At 36.2% G+C, this 25,543-nt stretch overlaps 2 protein-coding genes across 8 annotated transcripts in view; one reads left to right on the plus strand and one right to left on the minus strand.

The window, feature by feature from the left end:
- The window catches only part of SCLT1 (sodium channel and clathrin linker 1), a 264,343-nt gene extending 262,806 nt beyond the window's left edge, over positions 1–1,537 (minus strand). For 4 of the 5 annotated variants that reach the window (XR_009519466.1, XR_009519467.1, XM_060011869.1 and 1 more), the window contains exon 1: positions 1,029–1,537. Coding sequence is in view for 2 of the 5 variants with exons in the window: in XM_060011869.1 (XP_059867852.1) it covers positions 1,029–1,062 (34 nt within the window). In the remaining 3 variants the exon portion in view is untranslated. The remainder of the gene's footprint in view (positions 1–1,028) is intronic. The other variant, XM_060011870.1, reaches the window with a different exon arrangement.
- Positions 1,538–1,712: 175 nt separating this feature from the next.
- Positions 1,713–25,543, plus strand: part of C5H4orf33 (chromosome 5 C4orf33 homolog) — a 55,299-nt gene continuing 31,468 nt past the window's right edge. Inside the window, exons 1-7 of one of the 3 annotated variants that reach the window (XM_060012986.1) lie at positions 1,714–1,912; positions 10,649–10,838; positions 13,254–13,314; positions 15,684–15,735; positions 15,870–16,069; positions 17,939–18,093; positions 20,741–21,049. In XM_060012986.1, coding sequence (XP_059868969.1) covers positions 1,898–1,912; positions 10,649–10,838; positions 13,254–13,314; positions 15,684–15,735; positions 15,870–16,069; positions 17,939–18,044 — 624 coding nt within the window. In that variant the 5' untranslated portion in view covers positions 1,714–1,897 and the 3' untranslated portion in view covers positions 18,045–18,093; positions 20,741–21,049. Of the gene's footprint in view, positions 1,913–10,648; positions 10,839–13,253; positions 13,315–15,683; positions 15,736–15,869; positions 16,070–17,938; positions 18,669–20,740; positions 21,050–25,543 lie in introns of those variants that run through there. The other 2 variants (XR_009519619.1, XM_060012987.1) reach the window with 2 other exon arrangements.

Genomic DNA, 25,543 nt, shown 5'->3' on the forward strand with positions numbered 1-25,543 from the left:
TCTGCTATAATGCATGTTCCTCATAACAGCCAACTGGGCTTTTCAAATAAATCACAATCTGATCAGGTTACTCCCAACTGAATTCCTTTCAGTGATTCCTATAACCTGTGCAATGGTCCAAACTCCTAAACACACAGCAAACAAGGTCCTTTACTATCTAGCCAAATTCTTTCCTTTCAGCTCCATTTGCCATTTCCCTATATACATCATATTCCATTCAAACCAACCTTCTTAAAAGTTTCTAACAAAGTATATTCCTAATCCCTTCAATGTTGTAAATACTGTTCTACTCGACTACACAGTTCTTTATCTAGTAAATTTATATTACTGCTTCAAGTTTCAGCCCAAATGGCACCTTCCTTGACCACAGTAAATTATAACCGTGTAAGAGTTAATATTTGTTTAGTACTATGTCAGATACTATTCTAAATCCTATTCATATTTTAACGGTCATTTACTCATTTGAACAATGATTCAAATGATTCAAATGATTTCCTCATTCAAGTGAGGAAATTGAGGCAAAAGAGTTGTCAGTTGCTGCCACTTCAGTGTATTTATGGAATTTATATACTTGTCTCCTCAAATTAAATTCTTGAGGGTAGAACAGTCTTCCTCATCTTTGTAATAGCTATGCTGGTATAGCGCCTGGCACATAATAGAAACAGGAGGAGCTCAATGAACATCTTTTGAACAAATGGCCAGAGCTGTCTCTCTAGGTTCTAACTGCAGACTTGGAAACTCTTCCTGGCCATTAGCCCTCTAATTTCTCCAGAGCATGCGAGGAGCATAACAAAAACGCATGTAGCAGAGTCCCACATAAGCTTAAGGAACCTAACAGTATTTACTAAACGGTTCTGCTGAAATGTATACATATCCTCATATACACCATCAAGCTTTTTCTGCAGCTATCTTCTTTTAAGTTTTTACAAATTTCCATGCACCCAACAGGCATTCAGAAAATACTAGTCAACGATGACGACATTAAACATTACATGTAAGAATTCTAGATAAAGGAATGTGGAGCTTACTCTGATCTCGCAGAAAGTCGATTTCTGTGGCCATTTGGATACAATTTGTTTGACGCTTTCACCACCTTTACTTTTCCTAAAAAGGCACAAAGCTCGCTGTGCGGGAAAACAGATCTAAAGCAACGCTTCGGAGGTTGTCTACCAATTGAGCGGTGTAATCAGCATCCTACTCACGTGGCGTCAACAGCCCCGCCGCACCTCCTTCTCCCGAGTCCCAGCCGAGTCCCTCGCTCAAGCGAGACACAAGATTTCAGGTTTGCTGGGGACCCGCCAGGTGAATTCTGTCCCGCGTTCACCCGAATCCCAGCCAGGTGGGACCAGGGATGTACAGGCGTCCCGCGGGTCAGTCGGGGTCGTGTTGGGCCACTCAGGAGAGCGCCGAGAGAGCTGGCGGGCAGCCGGGTGGCGGCGTCCTTGGCGGAGCGGGGAGCGACTGCAGGACTGCCGAGAAGCCCGGGCCAAGCAGCGGAAGTCCACTCGGCCCGCCCTGCGACTTTGAAACCGGTGCCCCAGACCGCTCCTTGGAGACGGTGACGCCGCTTGCGTCATCACGCAGACGTCTGCGTTTACGTAATCGCGCTTCCTGGAGTTCTCTCACGCTATTGGTTGTCTGTCAAGCGATGGGCGGAGCTGTGGAAACCTGGGTGACAGCCGGCTGAGCCACCTGTGTGGCGGCGGATAAGCTGCTGGGCCCGTGTCCTAGGATGGCTGGGCCCAGCGGTTTTTTTTGTTTTTTTCTTTTATTCCTTTTTAAAAAAGAAAACCCCAAAAATGTAAACATAGGGCATTAACTACATATTTTAAATGCCCCCGTATCTTTGTTACCTAACACTTCCGGACTGGGAGAACTCGCTGGCCAGAGCGGATGGATGGTTGGAAAGCACGTAGGTTTCTGCGTCTGCGGTCTGAACCCAGACTGGCGTCTTCAGAGTCTACCTCCAAAGCTGTGGAGGATTCTGGGTATGAATTTGGTAATCCCCAGGAACTAAGTACGTGGGTCTTTGGAGAAAGGACACAGCTGTTGTTTAGATAGTTAACCGCGTGGCAATAAGACATGTAGTTAGAAGTACTCCAAAGATCCTGCAAATTCAGCAGTTATTTCTTTAGAGATAACTTTGATTCCTCAAAAAAAGATGGAAAGACAAATTCACATTTTTTGCAAGAAATAATGAGGTAAAACTTTACATTTGTATACCGATTACAATCCCCATCTTTAAAAAATGATTATGTCTGGATTTAAAGCTCATCATTATTTTTAAAAGTTAACATTAGAGGAAATTTCAATCCCAGCAATCAAAACGTTAACTTGAAGCCAGCCACCAGTTTTAGTGCTTTTTAATCAAATATGTGTTTTTATGGGTTGAGGTAAAGTTTCTAAATAGACAGGTAGAAGTAGTCGATTTAGCTTTCTTTTTAACAGTTTAAGAAGTTTTTGTTGTTTGTACTTATAGTGTTATATAAACAAAGTAATGTTAGCAGAATGTATTAAGAAATTTTTTAAATGCGTCCAGCTGTATCCAGTTAGGTAGTCGAAGTCCTGTTACAGGTTTTCTCCATACTCACTATTAAGAGAATGAGATAGACCTTCCCCTAAAGACTGGTTGTTACATATGGAGGCACATCTAATAACTATAAAAACTTTAATTTAGCTTTGAGTTAGTGAAGATTGAACTTGATCTGGTTTTTAGTGGCCATGAAGTTAACACAAAAACTTGTTGGAAGGAAAAATTGAAAGTGCAAACTCCCAACTCTTTTTCGAAGTCAGTGTGTGGCTTTTTCTTCAGGAATGTCTCTCTGACTCCCCAACGACTTGTTTGTATCTTCCCCTACATTTGAACCTTGCATACTGTCATAGGGTGATTTAACTTGGCACCAAACAAGTAGTCATAAACTTAACTCTACATTTACACTAGAAGTTGATAAGATATTAGTATGGGTGAAAGCAAACAGTACTTTCTGGATGTAAATGATGAGGTGGTCTTCACATTGCAAAAATTAAATATCCAAAATTGGAGTTTTTATCTCTGTACTTAAATTATTTGGCCTAGATGGTCAAGGTCAATACAAACTATATAGTTTTTCAGTTTTGAGGTGTGGTGGTTTGTTTCTTGGTGGCTTTTTTTTTTTTTTTTGGTTACAAGATTTTTACTGGTTGAATTTTAATGAAGTACTTTCAAAATAATTTTCATCTGTAAGGAACAAAGTTGCTATGATTTCACTTATCTTTATCCACTCTAGTGTTCTTCCTTCTTAAAGCTTCCCTTCTGTTCTCTACCCACTTACCCCAAGGTAGGTGCTTCCTTTGTACTTACTTCGTGCTGCTTCCTGCAGTGTCTATCATATTGTTTTGTACTTTGACTCCAGGCTCCATCATAGCACCTGGAACACAATGAGCACTTAATAAGTATCTGATGAAGGAATTAATTTAAAGAATGTGTGTGCATAGGAAGTATCTATTACCGTAATTGAGTACAAGGAATGAGAAGGAGAGAAAAGTACTTAGTATGTGTTTAACCATTATCTAGTCACTAATTCATGTTTTTTATATTGATATATTTCTGCAATAAGGAAAGCCCTAAAAATTAATAGATTTCACTAATATTAATGTATGCAGTAAATTGACATTGAGTACCAAGTACTGTGGGGAAAGCATCATGAAGAATACAAAGTTGGAAGTTTAAGCTAGGATCAAAACTTCTTTTTAACATTGTCTGATATTATTAAATGCCATAAAAAGTGATTTTTTAAAAACTCTTAATAATTATGTTTATTTGACCAACCAAGAGAAGGATGGCCTAGAAATTCAATCTCTCTTTTTAAGCTTATCTTTTTATTATTATAATTATTGTAGTAAAAAATACATAACATGAAATCTACTCTTAATTTTTAAAGTGTCAGGCACAGTATTGTTAACTCTATGCACATTGCTGTACAGCAGATCTCTAGAACGGTTTCATCTTGCATGACTGAAACTCTGTACCTATGGAACAACAACTCCCCATTTCCCTCTCCCACCAAAAGTGATTTTTATAAAACAAAAATAATCATTCTGTTAAACACAAAAGTTGTTTTTCCCCCAAGAAAGTTTTTTAAAGTATGTAATAAGCAGAATATATTTAGGCTGAACCATGTGAAATTGTTGATTTTTTCCAAAATTTCATATGGCTTAGCTTAATATTTTAACTGAAAATATCTGAATAATGGCAACACCCCAGTGTGATATCTGCTCTTGCAGACTGGGAGAAAATTACAGTAACTTTACTTAAACCTGTAGAATATGCATGCTCTTCTCAGAGTAGCTGTGACACTCAGGTGTAGTGACTCCTTGCTGAATTAAACCCATAGATCCTATTAAAGTTTTGGTAACTCTCAGCAACTAGGACACAGAGCAATTCCATTTGGAAGCATTGTAATTCTTTAAGTTATTACCTTTTTGTGAGAAGTTTAATACTTTATACATGATTTAGTTATTAATTTATTATCCTATAAAGAAACAATAATTTCACATTGCCTTGGGTGAAAGAGACAATAAGAAAATAGGCTAAGTGGTGCTGGGAAAACTGGACAGCTACATGTAAAAGAATGAAGAACACTGCCTAACACCATACACAAAAATAAACTCCAAATGGATTAAAGACCTAAATTTAAGACCAGACACTATAAAACTCTTAGAGGGAAACATAGGAGAAACACCCTTTGACATAAACCACAGCAAGATCTTGTTTGACCCACCTCCTAGAGTAATGGAAATAAAAACAAAAATAAACAAATGGGACTTAATTAAACTTAAAAGCTTTTGCACAGCAAAGGAAACCATAAATAGGACCAAAAACCAACCCTCAGAATGGGAGAAAATATTTGCAAATGAAACAACAGACAAAGGATTAATCTCCAAAATATACAAACAGCTCATGGAGCTCAATATCAAAAAAAACAAACAATCCAATTAAGAAATGGGCAGAAGACCTAAATGGATTTTTCACCAAGGAAGACATACAGATGGCCAAGAGGCACATGAAAAGATGCTCAACATCACTAATTATTAGAGAAATGCAAAACAAAAGTACCATGAGGTCTCACCTCATGCCGGTCGGAATGGCCATTATCAAAAAATCTAGAAATAATAAATGCTGAAAAGGGTGTGGTGAAAAGGGAACCCTCCTGCACTGTTGGTGGGAATGTATATTGATAAAACCACTATGGAAAACAGTATGGAGTTTCCTTAAAAATAGAACTACCATATGACCCAGCAATCCCACTACTGGGCATATACCCTGAGAAAATCATAATTCAAAAAGAGACATGTACCACAATGTTCATTGCAGCACTATTTACAATAGACAGGACATGGAACCAACTGAAATGTCCATCGACAGCTGAATGGATAAAGAAGATGTGGTACATACATACAATGGAATATTACTCAGCCATAAAAAGAAACAAAATTGAGTTATTGGTAGTGAGGTGGGTGGACCTAGAGTCTGTCATACAGAAAGAGAAAAACAAATACCATATGCTAACACATATATATGGAATCTTAAAAAAAAATAAATGGTACTGATGAACCTAGTTGCAGGGCAGGAATAAAGATGTAGACATAGAGAATGAACTTGAGGACACGGGATGGGAGGGGGAAGCTGGGGCGAAGTGAGAGTAGCATGGACATATACACACTACCAAATGTAAAATAGATAGCTAGTGGAAAGCAGCCGCATAGCACAGGGAGATCAGCTCCATGCTTTGCGATGACCTAGAGGGGTGGGATAGGGAGGATGGTAGGGAGGCTCAGGAGGGAGGGGATATGGGGACATATGTATGCATATGGCTGATTCACTTTGGTGTACAACAGAAACTAACACAGTATTGTGAAGCAATTATACTCCAATAAAGATCTATTTAAAAAAGAAAATAGGCTGATAGATGCCGAAACTGCTGGGATAGTTAAGACTGAAGCAACCAGAACCATATCTCTAGAGCACTTAACCATATTCCATGATCTCAAGGGTCAGACTATCCTGTCTGAGAGTCTAGTTTTCTATAAGAAAACCACCTCAAAAACAGGTAATTTTAATGATTTGAACAGATAAATGTTTTCTTTAGGCAAACCTATATACTTTAATAATAATAATCTTTTTTTAGTACTTACTATGCCCTAGGCACTGTTCTAAATATATGTATATTAACTCATTTAATCCTCACAGAACCTTGTAAGGTAGTTGCTATTTTTAAATCCCTTTTACAATAACTTGCTGACGATCGCAGTTGGAAAGTGCCTGAATTTCGATTTGAACCCAGGCAGTCTGGTGCCAATGTTAGAATCGTTGACCACTATGTTTATACCTCCCAATAGGATAATATAATTTGCAGCTAGGCTAGGATAATATTATTTACAGCTAGTGTAATATAATTTACAATTTTTGCTTATATAGCCAGTTAGCCTTTAGTTACATTAAGTGAATTATTGCCAGACGTGTTCTATTGTAATCTTATGATTTACAGTTGATTTTTAAATTGTGCAACAATTTTAAATATTGCTGAGTTACCCTTCCTTCTTCCTCTAGAAAACCGCTCAAACTTCTGTGGAACGATTAAAAGTCTTCAGACTTTTAAGTCTTCAGACTTTAAGGACCAGCGGTGGTCCTTCAACAGGTCTCTGTGCTTCAGTCCGCCAAGTCCCTCCCCTAGAGCGTGCGGGCAGCGGGGCGGAGCCGCAGGTCTTTTGACCTCGGCCGCAGGGAGCGAGCGAGTGGTGTCCCGAGAAGAGACTCCCGGTCTGTGTTCCCTCCTTGTCAATGCTTTCTCCACTCTGTCGTTCCTCCCACCTTCTCCTAGTCTTGTTGGCTTTTTCTCTTGCAACTTATTTTTCAGCTGCTCCTGGCGGCACAGTTTCCTCCCACTTTCGGGCTAACTTCCTCCTTTCTCCGTTTCTCTCTTAAATGGACGCGGGAGACGGGGAGTGGGGGCGGGGAAGATGCAAACTGAAAAAAAAAAATCATTTTGTAGAAAACTGAAAACAAACGTTCGTGAATAGAATATTTGGAAATTTTCCTCACAAAACGTTCAGTTGAGAGAACGTATTTTCCATAACTTCCTTCTTTTAACCTTTGTGGATTTTTTTTTTTTTTTTTTTTTTTTTTTTGCTCTCTAGGCTCTTAATGCTCCGGGGTTCCGTCTCCTTTTTCTTCCTTCACTTCCTTTTAAAGGTCTTCCCATAGTACAAGTAAAATATGAAAATAATCATTTTCGACTTTTTTTGATGAAAGAATAATTTGAAGAATAGAAGTTAAAATGTGGAAAAGTACAGATTAATAATAAACATTCTTTTTAAGAAAGTTTACACAGCCAACATAAAAATTGTATAGTAGAATGGTGTTCACCTTGAATGAATATATTCTTTTAATAATATTCCTAATATTCATTCTGACTTTTTAGAAATGTTCAGCATATGTAACATAAGGGAGAAAAGAGGTCGTCACTATAATGTTTGAGAGATCCAGCTTAAAATTAGACTTTAAAACATTTTTAATAATTTATTTTTGAATAAATGCATGTCTATCATAGTATAAGCTTCAAATAGATTTTAAAAAAACGGATACAGTTGAAAGTAAATCTTGCTTCCTCAGCTTTCTCAGGCAGATAATCCCCTCCAAAGAGGCAACCACTGCCACACTGGTTTCTTGTATATGCTTCCTGAGATAGTATATGCATTCACAAGCATGTATGCAAATATTCTTCCTTTTTATTAAGTAAATGTGTACTTTTTGCACCTTGCTTTTTTCACCTAATATATTTTAGTTGTATATATAGAGCTGCCTCACTCGTTTTAACTGCTGTGTGGTATTTCCTTGTAAGATATAGCATAATTTATTTACTAGTTCTCTACTGATAGGTATTTAAGTTGCTTACGATATTTTGTTATTCTAAACAATACTACAGTAGATATCTTTATAACTTATGTCTTTTTGAATGTATACAGGTGTAATAACTCGTAGAACTAGAATTGTTGAGTCAGAGGTCATTTGCATTTTTTATTTTGATAGATATTGAGGGATTGCTCTTGACAGAGTCTGTGCAAATTATGCCCCGACAGCAATATATTGATTGTTTCTCAGCGTCCTCATTATCACAGCATTTTATCAAACTTTCTGATTCTTGACAATCTAAGGGAAAAATAGTAATTTATTGTTGTTTAATTTGCATTTCTATCATTATTAATGAAACTGAACATTTTGCATTTTCTTTCTGTGAGCTGACTATTCATATCTTTACCCATTTTTTTGTTGTGGTGATCTTTTCATTATTGATTTCTAGGAGCCCTTTAAACATTAAAGAATTTAGTTATTTGTCTGAACTATGAGTTGCAGGTATTTTTTCCCAAACTGTCTTTGATTTTGTAATGGGTTTTTTTGGTGGAGGAAGGCAGATTTTTGCTTTTCTTAAAAAATGTTTATATAGCCAAATATATCAGTGTTTGTTTTTTAATGTCTTCTGGGTTTGGGATTATATCTTAAAAGGCTTTTTCTGCTCTAAGATAATCTTTTAAAAACAACCTCCCGATTTTTACTTTCTTGATTTTATTTGGTTTGATTTTTATGTTTATATCTTTGATTCATTTAAAGCTTAATTTGGTGTAGGGATCCACCTTTATTAAATTGGAGTGCAAAATGAACCAACTGCTAATGGATCTTGTTGGTTAGGACATGAGTCCTGGTTGATTAGCTACGTGAGAATCATCCCCAACTCCCCACAGACTTTCTTACACTTTATTTCTCCAGCACCTGCTATGGTGCCTGAAACAGAGTGAGTAGCTAATAAACCTTTGATAAACTAATTTGAAAGGAAGTTTCTAGATATGATGTCTTATCTTAGTTATTTGCCATTGTTCTAGTATATAGTGTTGAAAGAGGTAGTGATACCACTAACAGTTGATTTCTCCTGCATAAAATCTTAGAATCATGAAATTTTAGATCCAGAGACTAGAACAGTTATTCACTCCACAAATAAATAATAAGTTCCTGTTACGTACAGGCATTCTAGCTAGGGATGCGGAGAAAATAAAACAAGTACAATATGTCATGTAATGTAAGTGCTGTGAATCAAAACAGCAGTGTATGGGCAACAGAGAGTGGCAGGGAATGGAATGCTGCATGGATGCCCACTAGCCCAGTTTGTAAAAGACATTAATAAACGAATTGTCTCTACTTCATATGAGCACGTGTGCAAACAATGAAAATTGAAAGGTGGTGGGGGTAAAGCCTCCACAATCCTAAGTGTCCCAAGGGAGCTGAAAATCAATTGTCTCTGTCTGGGTCCATGTCATCTTTAGATTAGATTGTAAACTAGGGAGCAGGCCTATAATTTTGAGGTTGATTTTGTTATATTATGCATGCTTAGATTGACGTGAGTGTTCTTTAAGCAAATTAATAAATTTGTTGTTCTGATAAGAAACTAAGGTCATTTTATGCAAAAAGCCAAAATTACATTCTACCCTTGGGCATGTCAGCCATGGCACTCTTCCCTACTAGTGGAAGTCTAGCTGATATTTCTTGCAGTAATTTCCAGGCAATATTCAAAGAAATCTTAGGAGAAAAAGGCAGAAAGAACCAGTAGAAAGACTTAGGTTTTCAGTACCAAAGTCTGGGAAAGCATGGCTGACATTGGTTCAGTTTCTTGATTTATTTCTTGATTTATTAGCTATTTGACCTTGGACAAGTCTGTTTCTTTGTTTGTAATGAGGATAGTAATAGTTCCTCTACAAGTTTTTGTGAAATTAAATGAGATAATGTTTATAAAGTGTTTGATCCATAGTGTTCAACAAAACATAATTTTATTAATATAATACTGTGTCCTTCCATTTAATCCTTAGAGTAACAATTTAAAATGCAAATACTGCTTGCATCAGATGTACTTAGTCTATTTCATAGTTTAAATGATAGCAGATTTTGTTCCCATATTTCAGTTGGAGAAAAGGGATTAACCGAGCAAATGGTCATTTAACACTTGAAATATCAAAAATTGAAAAGGCTAAGAAAAACCATACCCTGAGACTAGGGAAGACAATATTAAACTCTGCCTGCCTTCAAATGGTTGAAGACCCCTCCACTCCCACCCCAAAAAGAAAAGTTTTAGCCAAAAGAACAGGTGCTAACAGCAATGCTTGCACTCATTTATAGAGATTTTGAAAATCAAATTGAATTTTACTATAAAGATCTTGATTCCCAGGGGATCCAGTAATTCATCTGCACATTTTACAATAAGACAAAGAATGGCATATAAACTCATAGTGCTTAGAGTTGTTAAATACATGAACAGTTTGCAGTGGATTTAATTACAGTTCTTAAAAACTATTTTGATACACTTTTTAGTAGGTAACTCGAGGTGGATCTAGACTTAAAGTCTTAAAGCTTTTAGGATCCAACTACCTATTTTATAATAGAACTCCATGTCCATGATTTACCATAACACAAATGGCCTTTTGACTCTCAGAACCTTGTTCTTGTCACTCTGCTGCCTTCCTACCTTTGAAATTTGGCTTTGAAATTTTCATTTCATTTCTTTCTAAAGGAAACATTTGTAAATTGTTAAAGAGGTTTTTTTTTTTTAATATTTTTTCCCATTAGAGTCTTCAAATGGATTTTAAAATTGAACACACTTGGGATGGTTTTCCAGTGAAGCATGAGCCAGTGTTTGTCAGGCTGAATCCAGGTGATAGAGGAGTGATGATGGAAGTCAGTGCTCCATTTTTCAATGATCCTCCAGCCCCACTAGGAGAACCAGGAAAGCCTTTCAATGAACTGTGGGATTATGAAGGTAAGTGGAAGTCCTGTATTTTATTGCAGACATAAGTCTTTTTATAATAACCTTTCATAGAACTATTATTTTATCTTGCTGTAAGGAAGTGAGTGCTTCTGAGCAACTGACATGTGCAGTTTCTGATATTTCCTACCAATCTCGCACTCTTGACTTTTTCACGTTACGTATGTGACTTCGACTATATAACTAGAACAGTGAAAAATGGCAATTACAAATCCAGATTTTTTAATTGCTGCTATATTTCCTTCCTTTACTTCTGTTACCTATTCTGAGTTCAGCATTTGTTTTGTTTTTGAGTATCTTCAAATTGCCACTTTAACCTTATAAACCTTCTTTATGGAAGCTTTGGGGTGTTTCACTTATTATGAAAACACCATTAACTTAAACATGAAATGTAGTTTTTATTTTATACTGGCAAGTAATCTCCCACATTAAGTGAGGGCTAAAAGACCGGCCATGAAATTCCAGTTTCAGGTTTGCTGTATGATCACCTTCTAATGAATCCTAATTAAGCCACCAAACTTATCTTTCTTAAATAATCTTTAGGATGCCATTTCCTAGATTACAAATCATTCCTGTCCCTAAGATAAGGTTCAGACCCTTCCCATAAGCTTCCAGGGTACTCCTGAATCAAGCTATCAAATTAAACCAAAAGTTCTTGATTTCCAAAAGGCTGATAGTCTCATTCGTGCATATTCTCACTCATGTACCTTTTCTCATTCGAGTCCCCCTGCCTCTAATGCACATCATTCAAGGTCTAATTCAGGTTTCATTTCTTCAAAGAAACCTTTGATGACTCTTCTAGTCCATACTAACATCTACTTTCTCTGTACAATCTATATAGTATGCATTTTGTCAGTGTTAATCTATCATATGTTAAACATATGTTGTCTTTTATTGTTATAGAACTTGTATATACCAGCTTCCTGTTGGTGTACACAGTAATGTGAGTAATCTACAGGAGGTACTATAGACACCAAACTCAACAAGTCCTAAACTCAACTCATCCACTTCTCTCATAAACTTGCTTCTTTCACTAATTGCCCAATCTCAATCAATAGCACTATAATACATCGAATCACCAAATGTAGAAATGTGAGATCTTTCCAAGATATCCTTCTCTCTCAATCTCCATATTTGGATTTATTTGTTAAGTCCTGTCAGTTTCACCTCCTAAATGTTTCTCTCATTTATTATCTCTTCTTCATCCTACCATCCTTGCCATAGGTAAAAGACTTCAAAAGGAACAGTAAGACTCTGAGTTGTGGATGGGGCTATATCTATATCTTATTATTATAAAAATAACACATGGAAAACTAGAAACAACCTAAATGTCTATCAATAAAGAATTATGTGAATAAATCATAACATTCTATAGAAGAATACTATGCAGTAATTAAAAAGAATTAGGTATCTATATGCTGTACAGTTTGTGTGTGTGTGTGTGTGTGTGTGTATGTGTGAAAAAAGCAAGTTGTAATCAGAAAATGATTCCATATATATTTTTTTAATCTATGCAGGTAAAATAGATTATGGAAGGACAGAAGAAGTCTGATAGGTTTTAGAGCAAAGTGGGAAGAAAAGGACTTTGACTTTTTACTTAGATATATGTTTATGTTCTTTTAATAATTTAAAAGAAACGTGTCACTTTTATAATTATACAGTTTTTTAAATAAACATGCTCAGAAAATTTCAGGAAATTATAAAGAGAAATCACTCAACCTGTATTCCACCTGTCAGAGATAACCAACCATAACATTCTTGTGCATGTTTTGCAGGCATCTAGGCACAGGCATATGTGCACATTTTTGTTTCATGTGCATTTGGTTATTGCTCTGCAGCCTACTTACCAGATATCATGGATATCTTCCTGTATCAAAAAATATTTAACTGTATATTTTATTTTAATGACTGCATTATATTCTATTACATGGAATACACAGATTCCATAATTAATTTAACAGGTCTCCTATATAATAGGATATTTATTTACATAACAGGAGATAACAATTTAGACCATTTCTTTTTGAGTAATACTGTACTTTGATGAATAGCATCTAACTTCTTTTTCAGTTGTGTGATTATTTCCTTAGGATAAATTCCTAGAAGAAGATAACTAGCTCAGAGTCTGTGTGATATGTTCATTTCTTTACAACCTCACCAGCACTAGGCTTCATTAATATTTTTATTTTATGGCAATCTGATATGGGGGAAAAATGATGATTTATTTTCTATGTACTTTTTTCTTCCAGGCAATGTCTATTTATTTTATTTTCCCCTTTTCCTAGTGGTGATATAGCTTTAATTAAAAATAATGCATTGATTCACTTTATATTCTAAAGGTATAAACAAATTATTTATTGTTGAAGCAAAATTAAGTTTCTCAATATGTCATATCTCTGTTTTCAAAAGTTGTGGAAGCATTTTTCTTGAATGACGTAACTGAACAGTATTTAGAAGTTGAACTTTGTCCGTAAGTATAAAATATTTCTTCTAACTCACTACTACATATTTTGAACACATTATTTTCTAATTATAAATCATGGATATAGTAAAAGCTCACTAATTCTAGTTAACTAGTCAGAATGCTAATTTGAATTAATCTGAATTATATATAATTCCTTATTTTCAAGTAAATGTATAATGTAGAATATATAAGGTTTTAAAAATATTATGTTGATACTATTTTCAATTCACTAATGTAGTTGGTTTTCTAATAAATTTGAAGGTGTTTTTGCAAAATGAAAAATTAGTATAAAACTCTTTCATTATTTACTCTGTAAATTTGCATTGTTATATATTAGCTATTTAGAAATAAAGAGAGGCATATTCATTATTTACTCTAAATTTGCATTATTATATATTAACTATTTAGAAATAAAGGGAGGCATATAGATATAACGAAGTGAACTACTTTATGAAAATGTTTCTTTTAGGGGATTCTTTTAATAACTAGATTAAACTTTAATTTTATATATTACATAATTATGTATTCATGTATTCCTTCCTTTATTTATCATTCATTTACTGAGTGTATACTATGTCACTTTATGTTCAGTGCCAAGGATAAAAACTAAATCACACATGGCTTTTCCTAGACTTACGAAAAATATTAACCTTGGACTCTTTTTGTACAAATTTAACTGGTCCTTGGGAACTCTCTACCTGGTTGGCAGTTTTTTTCCTGTAGAAGTCAAAAAGTAAATCTATACCTACCTGTTATCTAAATTATAAGAAATTTTAAGTTAATATTTAGTAATGAAATATTTCTTTATATTTCCATTACTCATTTAAAATGACATTTAAATACTTCTCAGCATCTGTTATCTAGTAGCCTTTGTCCTTTTGTAGACTGAGCAGAGTCCCAAACAATTGATTTCAATGAGATTTTAGATATCATTTTCTTTTCCCTTATTTTGATTTCTTGCTAATGCTAGTGTGGAAAATATAGCTGTTCACAATTATATTTTTCAGAAGAGTAATTATATATCTTTGTTACCCTTCAACTAACATGCCAAAATCTTTTATTGAAAAATATGATTAATTCTCATAAACTGTAATGTGAGGTAAGAAAATTTCACCATACACGTGAGGAAGCTAAGGCAAATAGGTTTACAACTTGTCTAGAAGATAGTCAAGAACTTGAATCTGCTAGAATTCTAAAGTTACATTCTTAGTTTAAATTTTTAGATGATAATATCAGTTTATTTTTATGAAGTGATGACTTAGCATAAGATACATCAGATAATTAGATTATCTTTTGTTAGGAAATTATTCAATAACCATAATGTATAAAATTAATAAATTCTAAAAGTTTGTTTTTAGATACATCAGGACAGTTAATAATCAAGAATCATGGTTTTGCTTCAGGCAATCAACTCCTGTGACAGTTTAACCTCTAGGAAAGCAACCTGAATATGTTTGTTTGAATTTTTAAGAACTTTTATCGTTCTTAGGATATTCTTAAGGTTGCATAATAACAATAAAAGGAAGCAGAGAACTTTTAAGTGGAAAAGAATACTTGTTTTCTGTTAGACTAGTTTCTTGAAGGAAATCCTTCCTGAAAAGCTCCCAACAGACCATCTGTGTCAAAATGTTTAGATACAGTCTTTTCCAGAGACCGTAAATTTGCTTCACGTAACTATTTGAAATCCTTTGATTCTTACTGACATGGATAATCCCAACTATGCTCTCTTATTAGAATTTTCTTTTGGGAGTATGTTGTGCTTCTCCTTGAAGATGTGACATCAGTGTCAGAACTAATGGTTGAAAGCAGGAAAACACAGCAGGCAGATAGGTCGAGGACAGTTGTATGAGAAAATAGTTACAAATTAAAGTCTTCAACCTGTTAAGTAGTTTTAGACAATCTATATTTTTATCTTCCATCTTCCTAATGAGCTTCAAGACAGTTTTCTTATAGAAATAACCTTTAATATGTTTGTTGGATTTTGACCTGGAAATTGGTGCCAGCTTCCCTTAGGATACTTTCATTTTTGGAACGAGTTTTATTATGAACTCCAGATACCCCGCCCCTTTTGCATACTTTGGAGCATCTAACCAATTGAAGTATTTCATATAGTTTCCTATTTAAAGAATATAAAAAGGAGTCTGAACATGTGTAGCTTTATGCATTTGACGGCAATTGCCTGGAAAGTGTTAAACTCAAAGAAGCCATTTTTAAGTAACTGAACACGCTGGCTGTCCCTGTAATTATCCAATATTCATATTGCATCTTTTAATTATTTGGAAATTTAGTTACAAACATACACATGGCAGATATGAAGGATAGTGAAGAAAATAATGTTTATTTCAAACACTCATGAAGAATTTTAATTTTGACAGCCATGGACAGCATTTGGTGCTTTTACTCTCTGGAAAAAGAAATGTGTGGAAAGTAAGTAAATAAAAATATGAGACAAAATCCTTAAGTGTATAAGATAGATAGATTTTTTAATGTTAATATATACATATTTAAATATTACTATAAATATGAATTTACCTTTTGTGTTTCACATGTTGTTTCTGTAGCAAGAACTTGATCTATCATTCAAAGCGTCCAGAGGAGAGACAAAATGGGAAGGTAGAGCTTATCTTCCTTGGAGTTATTTTCCACCAAATGTGACAAAATTCAATTCATTTGCAATTCATGGATCAAAAGATAAAAGAAGCTATGAAGCTCTTTACCCTGTACTTCCACATGAGCTGCAGCAAGGACAAAAACCTGATTTGTAAGTAGGAAATAAATGAAAATATGTCCCAACTATAACAGTTTTTAAAAATTAATTCTTGGTAGAGTAGTAGTAACATTTTTTGGTCAAAGAAGACACGTGTAAAAGCACCAAGTAGAGTTCTATGTGTCCTGATGGTCTTCAGTGAGTATCTGGCAGACTGACTTTGGACAAACATAGTCTCTCTCACTGCTGTCAGTAGAGCACTTAGATTTCCATGGCAGTGTGAGAAAAGTCTTGCTTAGTGAGTATTACTACAACTGGCATAGAAGTGTGGTTGTAAGTTTATTTATGATCCCTTTCAGAGCGAAATGGCCAGAGGCATCTGTTTTTCCTGGTGTGAGCAAAGGGTTTTGCAAAGAGCAAATCCTTTCCCCTTGCTGCTTGAGAATCTGACATTAAGTCAACTCTCTAGTTCTCTTCTCCTGGTAACCTCATGAGGATAAAAATGTCAGCTCTATTTCTAGGCAGCATAGATGGAGACAGCACAGCTTTGGGATTTCCCTTTAACAGTAATGTTCTCTGTGGGGACCCTGGAAGCTATACCTAGGGAGTTATTGCAAGAAATACGGTCTCCTGTTGGACAGCGGGCATACAAGCCAGGAGATCTCCTATGCTTTCCCATTTTGAGTCTGATCTCTTTGCACCTGAAGCTGTCACTTAAGGAGAATGTAGCCCTGGCCAGCCTTCATGGACTGCTGCAAACACTACCAGCTCAGGGAGGAAAGCCAGCCTCTGTCCTGGGGCAAGCTGAGATTCCCGCACTACAGCTATAGCGCGTACTCAAGTGGCCAACATAGTCTGTGAGTCTGCGTGTTTAGAAAAGCCTAACAGAGACATCGTAGTGGGCTTTGTAATCTGGTACACAGATTTCGCTGCCTTTTCACCCTTGGAAAGTGCTGCACTGTTCTCCTTCTCCCTTGCCCTTCCTGTCGTGCTCTTACTCCGCTGTACTTGACTTTTTATCTCTTCTAGCTTATTCCTTTATTCTGCCAGATGCATTTTTCCCTTTTCCCCTTGCTTTTCTAGGAAAAGCCTCTTTCTCCCTTTCTTTCTCTTATCCTTCACTGTCGTTTTCTTAACTGCTTAATCTGGGTTGACTAAAACTGGCCCCGCCTGGTCAGATGGACAGAGTAGGACAGGAATCTAGATGTAACTCACCCAGGGCTCACATATCAAGATGGCATGTTTCTCTGGCTCTTCACAAGCTAATGTATTCCTGTATTCAGGCTTCCTATGTATAGGTTATCGGAGGCTTACTCTAGGTAAAAGTATGATTATGCCATTGGCTAGGGCAGAGTGATTTCCTACAGAGCAGAGTTCCATTGCAGCACGTTAGCTAACCTTTCTCTCATTAAACCACAATAGAAAGCTTCCTAATGGTTAAATGGTTTTCCTAGCAAGAAAAGAACTAGAATTAACCCTCTTTTACATAAACCTGCCTTGCTTTGGCAAAGGAGTCTGTTCTTTAATCTGTTGAGCTGAAACCTTTAAAAAAACAGTTATTTACATAACTGATATAAATCATCAAAGTTTGAATATGAAAACATCTGTAAGAGTATAATATGATTTGTTTAAGGCTAGAAGGAATGAGTCAGGTTTTCAGGGTTGGTTTTTATTTCTCCCTCCAGCTGTGAGGGAGCTATCTGCAGAACTGAAACGAGAGTGCTTTCAGATATGGGTGAATATTTTCAGAGTTGAATGATTGCTAGAGTGAGAAAACTGTACATGTAGAATACATCTTACCTTTGATATTCTTAAAATAGAATGTCCTATAACAGATATAACAAAATAAATAGCCCTTCAGGACAGCTTTTTCATAAATGCATAATTCATTTCAATTCCAACCATCTTTTTCTTTGCATTTAGCCATCATCTGGAATACTTCAAGCCTTTCAGTTTTAACACACTGCTTGGAGAAGAGTGGAAACAACCAGAGTCAGACCTGTGGCTAATAGAGAAACCTGATGTGTAGGAGTATAGTAGATGACCACATCAATCATTTCTTCTCTATACCTTTTAAGGTAAACTAATAATAAGTATAACCTCTTTCAAGACACCATGAACACATTTCAACAATAAATATTTCATAGAGGTCAGTGAAAGTATGTAGTATCTCTGTGGCAAATTGTGTATGAATTAACAAGAAAGTAGAAAGTTCATGTATGATTTTATCTATAAAGTGAAAATGTTTCTTGGAGTCACTTAGTCCAGGAGCCATCATGCCAAGGGGCTCTACCATCTGCCTTGCAGCACCATCACCCCACATATCCCGGACTCTGTCAACCAAAATCAATATTTCTCTTCCCACTCCCCTAAACCTCAGCCAGCTTATGACTGAACATCTTATTTGTACATTTTTGAACTCCATAGTAGTGTATAATAATTCTTTACTCAGACTCCTCTGTCCATTTTTGAAATGAATAGAAAACAATGACATATTTCAGTTGAACAGGAGGTGCACATCTGTTAAGGCATTATTAAAATACATGTGCTATTTAATTAGCTGTATTTCCTGTCTTATGACTACTTTTCTTCTGTAGAAGAAAGTGGACTGAAGTAGTCTTGAATTCGGCCAACAGATTCTGCTTTCATTTACAAATAAATGACATTTTCTTAATGCTGTTAAACAAGATGTCAAAATGTCTTCATTTTATTTTACAAACATCAAACACTCCTGGTCCATAATTTTCAAATTTTGTGTTATAGTTCATAGCTTGAAGCCATCTAGTAGATTATCTATGAACTTCTCCACCAAACCTGGTCCTTTACCACCATTCTTAACTCAGAGATTAGCAGTCTTACAGAAGAAGAACCTTTATTACTTGTCCAGATACCTAGTTGCCTACCCAGCGATATAGTTTTTCCTCTTCTTCTTTGCTAACTCTTATATAGCTTGAATTTTTAGGGGATTTTCTCAAGAACTACATTTACTCATATTCCTTTGCAGGTAGAAATGGCACTGTAAAACAGTTTAGGTCAACGAGATTTAAGTATACAGTGTTAGATGGGCCTTCAAGAAAAGATGCCTCACAGATGAAGGACTCTGCTGCCATGTACCTTTTGTCCTTTGCCTTCCCTCTCCCTTTTTCCTGAATTATAGAATTGATACCCGAGGTAACATGCTTGCTCCATTGTGTTAATGAGGAGACAACCCAAGAATAGCTCAGTAGCAAGATAAAGGAGCCTGGGTTCCAAACAGCACAATAGAGTAACATATATCTGGACTGCTACCTACAGATTTCTTTATAAAGAGAAAATATAAACTGCCTAATTTGTTTCCACAAATCAATCTATAGATTCAATGCAATCCCATTTAAAAAAACCCAGAAGGCTTTTTTTGGGTAGAAATTGACATGTTGATTCAGATTTTATATGGAAATGCAAAGGACCTGAAATAGCCAAAACAATTTTGAAAAAGTACAAAGTTGGAGGACTTGTACTACCTGACTTTAAGACTTATTGAGCTTCAATAATGAAGAAAATATGACCTTGCATAGATTTAGACAAATATATCAATGGAACAGAATAGAGAAACCAGAAAAAAACTACATATAGTCAATTGATTTTTGACAAAGGGAGAGGGTAGTCTTTTCAACAAATTGTGCTGGAATAACTGGAAAAACATGAAAAGAAATTAACTTACCTAACAACCTACAGGAAAATTAACCTAAATGTGACTGGTGAAATGAAAAAAGTTCTAGAAAAACTCTTCACATTCAAGGGTAGACAAAGATTTTTTTCAAACAGGACATAAAAATCACTAAAAAAGAAAAAGAATGAGAAATTGAACTTCATCAAAATTTAAAATTTCTGTTTGTCAAAAGCTTCCATTTAAGAAAGCAAAGAGGCAGTCCAGCAATTCCACCCCTGGGTATCTATATCTGAAAAAAAATGGAAACACTAATTCAAAAATGTACATGGACCCCAATGTTCATAGCAGCATTATTTACAGTTGCCAAGATATGGAAGCAGGCCTAAGTGTCCATCAACAGATGAATGGATAAAGATGTGGTACATATATACAGTTGAATACTACTCAGCCTTAAAAAAGAAGGAAATTTTGCCATTTACAATGACATTAATGGACTTGGAGGGCATTATGCTTAGTGAAAAAAGTCAGAGAAAAATACTGTATGATATCACTTATATGTGGAATCTAAAAAATAAAACAAACTAGTGAATACACTGTAAGTCCCCTATATACGAACGAGTTCTGTTCCGAGAGCGTGTTCATAAGTCTAATTTGTTCATAAATCCAACGAAGTTAGCTTAGGTACCCGACTAACACAATTGGCTATATAGTACTGTACTGCAATAGGTTTATAATACTTTTCACACAAATAATACATAACAAACAAAAAGAAAACATTTTTAATCTTACAGTACAGTACCTTGAAAAGTACAGTAGTACAGTACAACAGGTGGCATACAGGGGCTGGCATCGAGTGAACAGGCAAGAAGAGTTACTGATTGGAGGAAGGAGAGGAGGTGGGAGATGGTAGAGCTGAAGGATCGACAGCAATAGGAGACGGAGGGCAAGCTTCAATTTCACTCATGCCTGACATGGATGGCACAGGTTCTGGTTCCTTGCTGGATTCAATTCTATTTACCTGCTTGAAAAAATGATCCAGTGATGTCTGGGTAGTAGCTCTTTTTTTCTCGTCATAGATGACACGGTAGCATTGGACTGCATCCTGAACGGCTGCTGCAACCTTCGTGTAATGTTCTACATTCGGTTCCTGTGCCTCAAAAAATAACAGTGCCTCCTCAAATAAAGAAAATCCCCTTGTCATTTCCTGCATCATGAATCTCTTCGGTTCTTCAGTTACTTCTTCCTCTGTCTTCGTCCTTTCTCTGGGCACGTTTGCATCTTTGAAAGTTTGCAACTTGAAGATTGGTATATGGGTGACTTACTGTATAACAAAAAATGAACAGACTCACAGAGAACAAACTAGTGGTTACCAGTGGGGAGAAGAAAGGGGGAGGATCAAGTTAGGGGTAGGAGATTAAGAGGTACAAACTATGTATTAAATAAATAAGCTAAAAGGATATATTATGCAACACAGGGAATATAGCCAATATTTTATAACAACAAATGGAATATAACCTTAAAAATTGTGAATTACTATGTTGTACACCTGAAACTTATGTAATATTGTACATCAACTATACCTCAATTTAAAAAAAAGAATTAGAAAAAAAAGATAGTGAAGAGGCAAGCCACAGATTGGGATAAAATATTTAAAATAGATATATCTGATAAAGGACTCTTCCCAGAATACATAAAGGACTCCTACAAATCAGTAATAAAAGGACAAGCCAATTAAAGAGCAAAAGACTTGAACAGACACTTCACAGAGGAAAATATATAAAAGGGCAATAAGTAGAAAGTATAGCAATGTTCTCAACTTCCCTTATCACCAAGGAAATGGAAATTAAAACCACAACAAGGGGCTTCCCTGGTGGCGCAGTGGTTGAGAGTCCGCCTGCCGATGCAGGGGACACGGGTTCGTGCCCCGGTCCGGGAAGATCCCACATGCCGCGGAGTGGCTGGGCCCGTGAGCCATGGCCGCTGAGCCTGCGCGTCCGGAGCCTGTGCTCCGCAACGGGAGAGGCCACAACAGAGGCCCGCGTACCGCAAAACAAACAAACAAAAACAACAACACAACAAGATACCACTAAATAACCAAAATTAAAAATTCACACGATGGCTAAAATTGGAAATGACTGACAATACCAAGAGTTAATGAGAATGTGGAGTACCTGCATCAAAGGTTCAGATATAAATGATAACTTTATAATAAAGTTAAGCACAAATAAAGTTAAGCAAAGTAAAGCACAAATATCCTAGATACAATCAAAACCATAGTAAAGATTGAATTTGGATGTTGCACTTTGTGAGCTATCTGAAACCTAATATGTGTCTTCTTTTTATCTGTTTAGATGCTTTGAAAATATCTCTTGACTTTCTTTTCTTTAGATAAGAAATATTTTCCTTCTTCTAATACCAAGCAAGCAAAAACACATTATGTTAAACATTTTCTTTGGAAAGGAACATGCAGTTCAGGGAAAATTTATCCATTAGTCAGATACAAACAATGCACCCTATAGAAACTTAGTATTTGAGAGTGGGTGTAATAGCTGTTTCAAATTTGTTTTTCTACTTTAGGACCATGAAAGAATATCATTTCTTTGTTTAAGATATGCATAAATGCATTTCCTTGCTGGGTTGTGAATTGTTCACTATAGTTATCAGGCAGATCCTCTCTTCTCGCCACGTAAATAGATTACACTGTGCATGTATTTATTCAGGTGCTTTCTCATGTGTTTTCTCAACTCCGGTAAACTAAGTCACAGTCCAGAGGGAAATATACTTTTTATTTTTAGCCCCCAAATACTTCTTTTTCAACCTTAAAAAAACTTTTGCCACAGAAAAAATAAGTTTCTCTCTTCCTTTTCTTCCTTCTTTTTAAAATGTTAGGCTTTGAGGGCAGAAGATAGTGAATATATTGATAACTAATTAATCTGATATTTAAAAAGAGAGAGGATGCAAATGGTGGAGCAATTACAGTAAGCCCTCAACACTTGTGCTCCTGCCTCAAAGCCCAAGGCTCATCTCCTCGTGCCCTTTGAAGTTTCCATAGGAGTTTAACATTACTGTATTTCGGTACTTACCACCACTGTGCATTAGGAAGCTCTCCTGACCCACCTCTCATCCTCTCAGCCTAACATTTTACTCCAGCAGCCAGTTGGACTCAGGGAACTGACAGCATCCTGTCTCATGGCTTGTCTGCTGCCTCAGCTTGGGCTGGCTAAAAGTATATTTAGCCAGTCTCGAGCGTAAACTACCTTGGATGTGAGAGGGGGCTAACACCTCATGGGACAACTCTTTTTTTTGTTTTTTTTTTTTTACTTTTTATTGGCATATAGTTGCTTTACAATGTTGTGTTAGTTTCTACTGTCCGGCAAAGTGAATCAGCTGTACGTATCCATATATCCCCTCTTTTTTTGATTTTCTTCCCATTTAGGTCACCACAGAGCATTGAGTAGAGTTCCCTGTGCTCTACAGTAGGTTCTCATTAGTTACCTATTTTATACATGGTATCAATAGTGTATATATGTGAATCCCAATCTCCCAATCCCACCCTCCCATTCCCCCTTGGTATCCATACGTTTGTTCTCTACATCTGTGTCTCTATTTCTGCTTTGTAAATAAGATCGTCCAAACCAATTTTTTCAGATTCCACATATATGCGTTAATATACAAGATTTGTTTTTCCAAGAAGGATGGGAATAGGTGGATAAATACTCCTCTCTTTCATCCCTTGGTTTGACAATTCAGAGGTCGATTCCACACAGCTCCGTAGAAGACACCTAAAAGGATCACACTCTAGTTGCTCACAGCAGTGGCCAAATCAAAACACAACTTATATTGCCTTTCCCTCATTTCCCGTTTTACTGTTCCTAGTTCTTTACTGCTGTTTGGAATTACTTTACCAAAATCAACCTATATGCAAGCCCTTGTCCCATGTCCGCTTCACGGGGAACCCAGGCTAAGTCAGTTGTTACCTGAAGTGGCCCTCAGAAGTAGCCCGTTAGGACGGGAATCAGGAACTGTATCACTCATGGGGCATTCAGTGATAGGGACCCCATTGGTGGTGGTGATGACCCTGGTGTAACATCAGTTACTAAGACTTTCACCAGTGGTAGACTGGCTTGAGGACCAGATGTAGGTCAAACATCAGTGTGATAGATAGCACTTGGCATAGAAGCAGTGGAAATAATAGGGACTGTGGAGTTAACTGCTTTTTTTTTTTTAAACAATTCGGATGTTGAAATAATTTCATTTGCTATTTCTCCACTAATAAAAAGTAACAATTTGGAGGGGATTCTGAGAAGGTGGTGGAGTGGGAAGTACCAGGAATGTGTCTACCCACCTAGACAACAATTGCACCAGCAGAACTGTCTGATCTAATTGCTTTGGAACTCTGGAGTCTGTTGAAGGTGGAGTTGACTGCTTTCTGATAAAGGCTTTGGAAACCTTGAAAAATGAAAATAGCCACCTACAAACTAGAGGCACTTTGTGAGCATCAGAAAAATGCACATCAACATTTGAATTAGCCGAATTTCCAGCAGCTGGAAGGCAGAAAGTGTGGAAAGTCGAGTTCAGGATTTACTGGTAAGGGTAGCTAAACTGCAAAGGAGACTGAATGCTCGGCTTTGACTCCTGTGTTGAAATTAGGGGCCTCATAAGGAAAGAGTGGGACCCTGAGACCTGGAATGAGGACAATTGAATGGATGAGACTGTTCTGGCATATCTTGAACCCCACATTTTCCTTCACCCTCCGGGCTGGCAGAAGCAGCTCCTTTACCCTCGTTAGAGGCAATCATCCTCAACTTGCCTAGACATTCCCCCCAAAACCTCACCTACGGCAGATCGTCAGAAATAGTACTTGCCAAAACATGCCATTTCCTCACCAGACTGAAAATGAGGGTCAGATTGCAGCACGGCTCAAGCGGAAATGGCAGTAATAAGTACATGCCATGGGAAGAAGTACTGTGTTCACTGAAAGGTTATGGGACCTGGAACCAGGGAAGTACATGTTGGAGTGGATCTAGTTATTCTACTAGAGAAGGCAGTATATATGGCTGGAAAGGGGAAAAATTTATTGGCACGGGATGTTAAACTTGGGGCTTAACACCTTGACAAGGCTAGTTTGGGGAAAATACAAGATAAGCCTAGAGCATCTTCTAGTGCCAGAAAGTAAAGAAGCACTAAAAAGGAAAATAAATAACTAAATCAGTGGGCACTACCCATTTTCTGATCACTTCTTGTCCTAATTTTTCTCTATAAGAAAAAAATTTATAAAATTGACTATTATAACCATTTATTATCACCAACAATTATTTTTCATGTAAGGAATAGTGAAAATATTATCACTAGAGCTAGGATGACCCATGTATGAAGAATATAAGAAACTAGAAGTTATAAATCTATGAAAAGTGAGGAGTCTCTGTATAAATTTCACCTTATAATTTCATGATAAATAGTACTTAAAAATATTATTTTCCATACAGTGTGATCCATAAATTTTATGCCTGATGTTTATAAATCTAATATGTAATTTAAAGGAGAAATAGTAGAAAATATTGTCAAATGATATACACTTGACCATTTGTATGAATTACAGTAATATGTAATAACATAATTGGCTATTGAGAGAGCTTTAGTGTTTTTCTGTTAATTTTTTACTTTATACTAAAAAACTCACAGAGAATGCATAGTTTAGTAAAAACTAATTTTCTTCTGACAGCCTATCACCTGAAATATCCATTAAGTAGTATATCTGATTCAACAGTACACTGAAAACCCATGTTTCTAATAATGCCCTAAGGAACTGTAGTGCCTGGAGTACATCTTTTGAAGAGATAGCTTTTCAGACATAGAAAACCAAACTATAAATAGAAGCA

The sequence above is a fragment of the Delphinus delphis genome, chromosome 5, assembly GCF_949987515.2.
Source record: "Delphinus delphis chromosome 5, mDelDel1.2, whole genome shotgun sequence".
NCBI lineage: Eukaryota > Metazoa > Chordata > Mammalia > Artiodactyla > Delphinidae > Delphinus > Delphinus delphis.